This window comes from Arachis hypogaea, chromosome 17 (assembly GCF_003086295.3).
Source record: "Arachis hypogaea cultivar Tifrunner chromosome 17, arahy.Tifrunner.gnm2.J5K5, whole genome shotgun sequence".
NCBI lineage: Eukaryota > Viridiplantae > Streptophyta > Magnoliopsida > Fabales > Fabaceae > Arachis > Arachis hypogaea.
The window spans coordinates 116,489,057-116,497,866 of record NC_092052.1 but is presented as its reverse complement, the minus strand read 5'-3'; the positions used below and the strand labels follow the sequence as shown (position 1 = coordinate 116,497,866).

At 31.8% G+C, this 8,810-nt stretch overlaps 1 protein-coding gene across 1 annotated transcript; it reads left to right on the top strand.

Annotated features, from left to right (window-relative positions):
- The first annotated feature begins 410 nt into the window (after positions 1–410).
- LOC112763718 (uncharacterized) lies at positions 411–2,908 on the top strand. Its single transcript, XM_025809317.1, has 4 exons — positions 411–958; positions 1,187–1,370; positions 1,625–2,124; positions 2,215–2,908. The coding sequence occupies exons 1-4, from the start codon at positions 411–413 to the stop codon at positions 2,906–2,908; spliced, it is 1,926 nt and encodes a 641-aa protein (XP_025665102.1).
- Positions 2,909–8,810: the final 5,902 nt, after the last annotated feature.

Sequence of the window (8,810 nt, the reverse complement as noted above, 5' to 3'; positions counted from 1 at the left end):
GTAAAGGATTCACAAGATTATCCTTTATCATCCGTCTTTACTTGTTAAAATGCTTGCATGGTTGGAGTAATGCGTCATTCACTTCTCTCTTAGAATTATTGAAAGAAGGAATGCCACATTTGAATATTCCTACTTCTTTTGATAAAACTAAGAATATGGTGAAGAATTTGGGTCTTGACTACCAAAAGATCGATGCATGTCGCAATGACTGCATGTTGTATCAGAACGGGCATGAGAATGACTCATCTTGCCATGTCTGTGGAACATCCCGTTAAATTGAGCATCATGTAGAAGAGGACGACGCTACCTCATCTAAAAAGTCTCGTAAAGTTTCTGCAAAAACTCTAAGGCATTTTCCCCTGATTCCCAGACTTCAAAGGCTTTTTATGTGCACAAGGACGGTTGAAGCTATGTCTTGGCATCATAATGAATATGTTAAAGATGGGTTCTTAAGGCATCCTGCCGATGGTGAATCTTGGAAAGCATTTGACAGTCAACATGAAGATTTTGCAAAGGAGCCTCATAATATGAGACTTGGCTTAGCAAGCGACGGATTCAATCCGTTTCGAACTTTGAGTAGTACACATAGTACATGGCCTGTTGTTCTAATGGTGTATAATCTACCCCCTTGGATGAGTATGAAGCCTGATTATTTTATGCTCTCTTTATTCATTCCTGGCCCACAATCATCGGGAAATGATATTGATGTATTTCTTCAACCACTAATTGAAGAATTAAAAGAACTGTGGGAGTTAGGTGTCGAAACATATGATTCCAAAGAGAACAAAACATTCAACATGAGAGCATATCTTTTATGGATAATTAACGACTTCCTTGCGTATGCTATGTTATCTAGGTGGAGTACAAAAGAAAAATTGGCTTGTTCATGTTGTAAGGATGAGACTTCTTCTATATATCTGAAACATAGCCACAAGACTGTTTATATGGATCATCGAAGGTTTTTACCCATGAATCATCCATGGAGACATAATAAAAGATCTTTCAATGGGAAAATTGAATGTAGGTCTCCATCGTAGTTGTTAGATATAACAACTGTATTTGATATATTGCAAGGGGTAGATAATTCTTTTGGGAAGAAGCAAAGGAGATCAAAGAATGGCATTTCAAATTGGAAAAAGCGGTCAATCTTTTTTTATTTACCATATTGGAAGTTCAACATGTTTAGACACAACCTTGATGTCATGCACATAGAGAAGAATATAGTTGATAGCATAATTGAAACTCTTTTGGATATTTCTGGAAAGACAAAAGATCATGCAGCTGCGCATTTTGACCTTAAAGACATGGGTATCAGGAAAAACCTTCAACCAAAAGATACAGATAATCGTAAAAGAACTAAGTTAGCAAAGGCATGCTTCTCAATGACTGCAGTAGAGAAAACAATCTTTTGTAGTGTGTTAAAAGGGGTAAAATTACCAGACGGCAGTGCTTCCAATATCGCTCGATGTGTGCAGCAAACAGAAAAAATATTTCTGGTTACAAGACCCATGATGCTCATTTCATGTTACATTACTTGTTGCAAGTACCAATCAAGAGCATACTTCCTGACCATGTTGCCATCGCTTTAGTTTGATTATGTTCATTTTTTCGCCGGATATGTCAGAAGGTAATTAGCCTAGATAAGGTAGTTAACTTAGAAGCAGAGATTGCTGAGACATTATGCCAATTGGAGAGTATTTTTCCTCCAAGCTTTTTTGACATAATGGTGCACTTGCCTATCCATTTGGCAAATGAAGTGAGGTTAGGTGGTCTAGTTCAATATCGTTGGATGTACCCTGTTGAACGATATATGTGCACACTAAAATTGTATGTTCATAACAGAAGTCGTCTAGAAGGATCCATTGCCGAAGGATATTTGGCGAATGAGTGTATTAATTTTTGCTCAAGATATTTGCATGAAGATGTCCAGACAAGATTCAACAGAGTCCCTCGAAACAATGATGAGTGTGTTTCAAATGAGCTGCGAACTCCTAGTTTGTTTCCAAGCAAAGGATGTTCTTTGGGTGGAAAAATGGGAGATTTGTTCATGTTAGATGAAAAATCAGAAATACAAGGTCATACATACATCCTAAACAATTGTGATAAGATCGAAGTCTACATGAGGTATTTTGTTTGATTCATTGTCATTTTGTAGACCTCAATCATAATATTTTACCCTACTAACAAATAAGAATATGAATATTTGATCTTCAGAGAGCATGAGGAGGCAGTAAATGATAACAATCCACGAAGAACAAAGTGGGAGAAAGCCAAATACCATAGTCAACAGTTCTCAGAATGGTTTAAAACTGGTGCCATGAAAAATGATGTGCCTGGTTGGGTAAAAGGGTTGGCTAGAGGTCCAAATAGAGTTGCAAAAAGATTTTCAGGTTATGTTATCAATGGGTATAGGTTCCATATAAGGCACCATGATGCGAGACGTAAAACCCAAAATAGTGGTGTCACATTGGAGGCATTGACTCCTAGTTTTGCTACTGTGAAAGATAAGAACCCAATCGAAGCAAAAGTAACCTACTATGGTAGAATAGTTGATATGTTTGAATTAGACTATTATGGCCAATTTAAGGTAGTCCTGTTTAAGTGTGAGTGGTATACAGTTGCAAAAGATAACTTTGGTCTCTCATATGTGTATTTCAGTAAAAAATGCTACCAAGAAGAACCATTTGTGCTAGCATCCCAAGTAAACCAATGCTTTTATGTGCAAGACCCATATGTGAGTGACAAACACTATGTTATGAAAACAATTCCAAGAGATTTATTTAGGATAAGTGATGACCTTGAGTCTGATTCCCCCATAATATATGCAAGGGAGCCATGTGAACCTGAAGTGATTCCCGGTCTCCCAAATGACAATGGCAAAGTTGATCTAGTGAGGAATGATCTATGAGCAACCATTATAGATATGGCTCCAAATATGTTTGCCAAACAACGTGGTGAGGAAGATTAGGAAAGCGAATACGAGTACATGGAGGATTCTAATTCTGAAACATCTTGACATGTTTTCATGTAATGCTATTTTGGTAGAATTCTAAACGTCTCATTTTTTTAGTTATTTTGCTTATTTAATTACTCGTTTATGTTGATTATGTTCATTTAATTATTCATAAAATAACATTTTTTTCATTGCAACTCTTTTGTGTATGCAGAATGGAGAAAGGAGAGATCACTAAAAGAAAATGGATAAGTACCTTAGCACAAAAAATGAAAAGAAAAAGTCCAAAAAAAAGAATTCCTTTGAGGTTACACAAGTGAGGTCAAGTGCCGAATTACTACAATAATACAATATTAAAAGAGAAAAGATCATGGCTGAAAATAAGAAGGCTAGCTTCCAAGCTCAAGACCCAAAAGATCAAACAAGAAACCAACCCATCACAATCGTGGAAGATGCCCTTGAAGAGCAAGCTAGGACTCCAAAGAAGAAAAAAAAGGTCCAACCAACGTCACTTTTCAAGAATGTGAACGTAATGGGAACGGGACAATGTTTCAAGCTAAAAAGACCTCCAAAACTGGGAATCAAAGGACTGTTGAAGCTGATACAATGGAACAAAATGATTTAAGTTCTGATGATGAGGAAGAAGATACAAGCGAGCTAAGTGCAAGTTCAACGAAAAAAGAAATGAGTCTTGACATGTATTTTAAGGTACATGGGATAAATTTGGAAGATGAAGAAGATGAAAAAGATGAGGAAGACGAGCTTGATGATGCTGCAAATGATGAGGGTAACGGAGGACAAGCTAGTAATGAAGGTGCTTTTCTTGTTTTACCTTATTGTCATTGTATTACTTCTAAATTGATTTGAGTTAAAATTTTATTATTTTAATCGGACTTAGGCAGAATAAAGAAGAAAACTCGTGAAAAGACTATGTGCAAAAAGCTTCATGCCACTGATTTTAATGATCGACGGGAGGTGGAATTTTTTGGAGGGCAGCCTATAGGTCCGACCAAGGAGGTCGTATCTAACCTCAACCAACTTTTGGACACAACAGTTAGAAATTCTCGTTTTGTGACTTTGCTATATACTAGTTGGCATGGTGTGCCTAAAAACCTCAAAGAGGACATGTTGGAGTATTCCAATGTATGTAAATATAGCATTATAGATAATTTTTTTTTAATTTATTTGTTACTTTATTTATGCTAACCTTTGACATTCTAATTTGTTGTCTTGTTTAGCAGAAATTCATTCTTCCAATAACTTCAAAGCCGTGGGTAATGAAGGGATTTTGTCGTGCATGGAAAAAATACAAAGGCAAAATAAAAAAGAAAAATTTCTTGAAGTACAACACAAAGAAAGAAATGATAAAGAACCGACCATTAGAGATCCCTGAGGTTCAATTTCACAAACTAATTCGGTATTGGAGTCTTCCGACTGTCAAGATAATATTGTCTTTTAGTTCTTTATGTGATTAAACTTGGTGTTTTGGAAAAAGGTAATGTGATTTTGAAAAACAAGAAAACATGTTTATTAAGAATAATAACATCTCTTTTTCATGTTTATATTTAGGCTGTGTCTACTAAGAATGCTGAAAATAGGTCAAAGCAAACATGTCCTCACCGGATGGGATCCACAAATTTTGGAATAGTTTGCAAGGAGCTGGTAATATAACTTATTTTTTTGTGATTTCTCATTTATATTCATGTTGTAGTTTTCTAGTTAGTATGCTTCATGTAAATTTTTCTATATATACTCTAGCGCGACTCTAAAGAGAACAGTGAAAGAACCATCAAGAGTTGAAGTTTTCATAGCAACTCGCACAAGTAAAAAAGAAAAGAAATTGACGCTAAAACACAAAGCACAATTGTGAGTTGTTTGTATTTGTATTTGGATTTGTACAGTATAAATTCTATAGTAATTTCTATTAATATTGAGTTAATGCGGCTTTGTATTTTATTGCTCCTCAATTTTGACAAGCTGAACTTCAAACCCACATAGAGGTAGGGGAAAATGATGATGATGCATTTGTAGGAGTGCTAGGAAAGGACCGACCAGGTCGAGTTCATTGTTATGGGGCTTCGATTACAAGAAGCTCTCTTAAAAAGGAAGAGGAGATTCGACAAGTCAAAGTTGAATACAACGAGAAGGTCTCATCATTAGAGAAGAAGATGGATGGTGTATGTAGTTTATTAAAGGTATTGGTGCACCAAGTCAACCCTGAAATGAGTGAGGAAGAGGTATCAGCCTTAGTGCAAGCTGCCCAAAATTCTCCTTTGGATGCCTCAAGTAGCAGACTAAGAAATACTCCTCGCTCCTCCGAATCAACTCATATTCCACCCAAAGATGTAAGTAACTATCTTTAGATATTCGATATATTTCCATTCAAAGTTGTTGACTTATTGTTGTTGTTGATTTTGGATATTTCCTAGTGTAGCATTGAATTCAATTTTGGAAAGTGGGTAATTTAGATTTGATAAGCATGCAGGAATATGTTTTGAATATTCTCATATGATGCTGTTATATATTAGTGGGTAATTTAGATTTGATAAGCATGCAGAAACTCTGTATAGGTATCCGTACATCAATCTCAATTATCAACTCAGTGCCTTAACAGAAAGAACTAATGAGAATCTGAATAAGAACTATAAGAAAGGGCAGACTCAAGTTTATATATTACTATGTTAATTTAATTGTTACAAGCAAATGATTTGGCAGTTTCTTATAATTTTGGTATACAGATGCGTTGTAACTTCAATTTTCTTAATTATGATATATATAGTCTATGAGTTTTTTGTTAGATATTGTTCAAGTCATTTTTCAATATACATCAGTGAGGATAATCTCTCTATTCAAAATTGTACGGATAATCTCTTGTTTGTGGCACACTTAATGCTTCATTTTGTGCTTTTGGTTTAATAGGAAATAAAGTTATTCATTTTATTTAAAACTGTTCACTTTATGTTATTCTGTATAGAGATTGTGCAAGAAAATTGAAATATTTGTTTGCAAATATGATTATTACTAGAAATTAGCTTTTAGCCTTTACTGGTTACAATTATTGTACGACTATAAGGCAGTTTGTTAATAAAACAATTATTGCTACTAACATTGCTAATGTGTAATATATGTCTTTTCATTTTTTGGTTTGATATAAGATGCACTAACACACAACAATATTTAAAATTATGCAGGGCAGTGGTGAAAACAATTTCACTCACAATGGATGATCAGTAATCATGAAATTTTATATTTTGTAATGAAGTGTAAATAAAGGAAGTAGATAATGTAACCTATGTTGAAATTGTAATTCAGCTATTAGGAAATTGCTAGTGGAATTGTCATGACTTTGATTTTTTGTATTTTGTTAGAGTATATCATGTGATCAAACACTTTTTTTCTGTAACAAATTTATGAAGCAAGGATTAGTTGAATTAAAATTAGTAGTCATCTTTTATATTTTAAAATTATCCATGATTTTGTAAGGAAAAAAGAGTGCCAATAGGTTACTAAACTAACTTACAGCCACGCTTTAAGAGAGTGGCCATATTGTACAGCAGCAATCAACATCCACGATTTATAAGCGTAGCCATATGTCACCCTATTGGCACGCTTTAAAAGCGTAGCCGTATCTCCATCTATTGGCACGCTTTTAAAGCGTAGCCATATCTCCACCCGTTGCCACGCTTTGAAAGCGTGGCCATAACGTTACAGTGGGCATCAATAGTTACGCTTTAAAAGCGTAGCTGTATTTCACGCTATTGGCACGCCTTAAAAGCGTAGCCATATGTCTTGCTATTGGAACGCTTCAAAAGCGTAGCCATATGTCTGGATATTGGCACACTTTTAAAAGCGTAGCCATAGCTCGATATGGGCACCCTTTAAAAGCGTAGCCATATCTGGTACATATGGCCACGCTTTTGAAGTGTGGCGATGCTTTAAAGCGTGGCAAAAAAAGTGTGGCGATAGGTCACCAAAAGTGTGGCAATAAAGCAACCGGCACCCTTACAGACGTGACCCTTTCAAAAGCATCCCGATAGCTCCAAAAGCGTGGCGAAAAGCTATCGCTACGCTTTTTTGAGATTTTCGCCCCGCTTTAAAAGCGTAACAAAAAATAAGTTTTCTTGTAGTGTTAATAAATTATTTTTTAATAATTAAATTCTATTTTTGCCAAAATATTCTTTTATAATTTTTTTAATGATTAAATTATTTTTTCCTAAGATACATTTCAATAATTTTTTAACTATTTAATTATGATTTTACTATTAATTTTTTTATATCAATGTATATTATTTTAATATTAAATTAAAAAATCTTACTATTATTAATATGTATAACAATTAATATTAATAAATAATTTATTTTGTAGAACTATTGAAAATTATTAACAACTTTATCAAAACTTAAAAATAAGTCGAGATAGATAAATTCAAAATTTAAAAAATTAACATCTCATTCCTTAATAATTAAAAAATTAATAAAGGGTATGTTAGAAAAGAAAATTTAATAATTAAAAATTTTTATAAAAATATTTTGAAAAAAAATATAATTTAATGAATAAAAAAATAATTTATTAAAGGATATTTTGGTAAACAAAATTTTATCACAATAAATTTTTTGTTAAAGAGTGTTTTTGTTAAAAAGATTATTTTTCTTCAAAAATAGATAAAATTAATGGTAGTTGACACAAAATATTTTAAACAGATTAAATAGGAGATTTTTTTAAAAGTTATAAAGGAGAGGAATATATATCTTATAAATAAAAGAAAGAGAGTATCAGTTTAATATCTTTTAGAAGAGAAAAATGAATTTTTCTCTAAAATTAATGGTTAATTTTATTATCATATTTATTTTTTATTAGAAATTTATTTATTAGAAAATAAAGATAGGATGTTACGAAATTGTAAGGTTAAAAAGTTCAACAACATTATTCAGAGTGTAATGGATAAGATAATCCTTAGTAAGTTGACTACAAACTTTATTAGTATAGGCAGTATTGTTGGATATTCTTATAGTTAACTATGAAAAGCTAAAGATGTTATTGTGGGCAGGCTGGGATGGTTTTAAGTGTAGTGTTGTGGAGGTAAGTGTTTTATTACAATTTGAAATTTTTTTGAGTAATTTATGATAATAATATTTATTTGTCTCTATTAGATTATTAAATTTGACTCCACAATAATTTTTTATTCAATTTTTGGTACTTAATCATTAATTTAAAAATTTTGTATTTGATATTCGTTAGAATGATCAATTCTCAGATTTAAACAAAATTAGTGTTCTTTTTTAGAATTAGCTTTAGTTTTTGCGTAGCAACTGTATTAATTGGAAAAACTTTTCTAACTATAAATATCAATAAGAGTCGGTTTTTAATTATGTTGGAAAGTGAATTTTTAAATAATTACTTAGTAATTAATATATATGAAAAGAGAGAAATTTTGATGGTAGTGTTAAGAGAAAAATTACTTAATTTTTTAAAAATATAAAACTTAAAATAATAGAATTTTAAATTATATATTATTATTTAAATTACTATTTTAGTGTTTTAATTTGTATATTAGATATTTTGAAGGCTACTCGTATTTTATTTACAATAACAAAATATAATCATAACAATAATATACGTACATAAAAAATAATTATTTGTATAAAATATATATTGAAAATAAGTTAAACAATATATATTTTATACACATATATATAGTGGTTAATAAATAATTTAATATTTAATTTTTATTTATACATATTATTTTTATTATAAAATTTTTTATTATGTTATATAAATTTTGTCTTCACTATCAAAATTTGTTGGATCCATCACTGATTGTGAAATATGTTGCATAAGTTTTAAAAAAAAATCAAC

Coding starts and splice junctions, on each gene's coding strand:
- LOC112763718 (XM_025809317.1), top strand. CDS start 411: ATGTCTTGGCATCATAATGAATATGTTAAAGATGGGTTCTTAAGGCAT. Junction 1,371..1,624: donor AAAGAACTAAGTTAGCAAAG/GCATGCTTCTCA, acceptor CGGATATGTCAG/AAGGTAATTAGCCTAGATAA. Junction 2,125..2,214: donor AAGATCGAAGTCTACATGAG/GTATTTTGTTTG, acceptor TTTGATCTTCAG/AGAGCATGAGGAGGCAGTAA.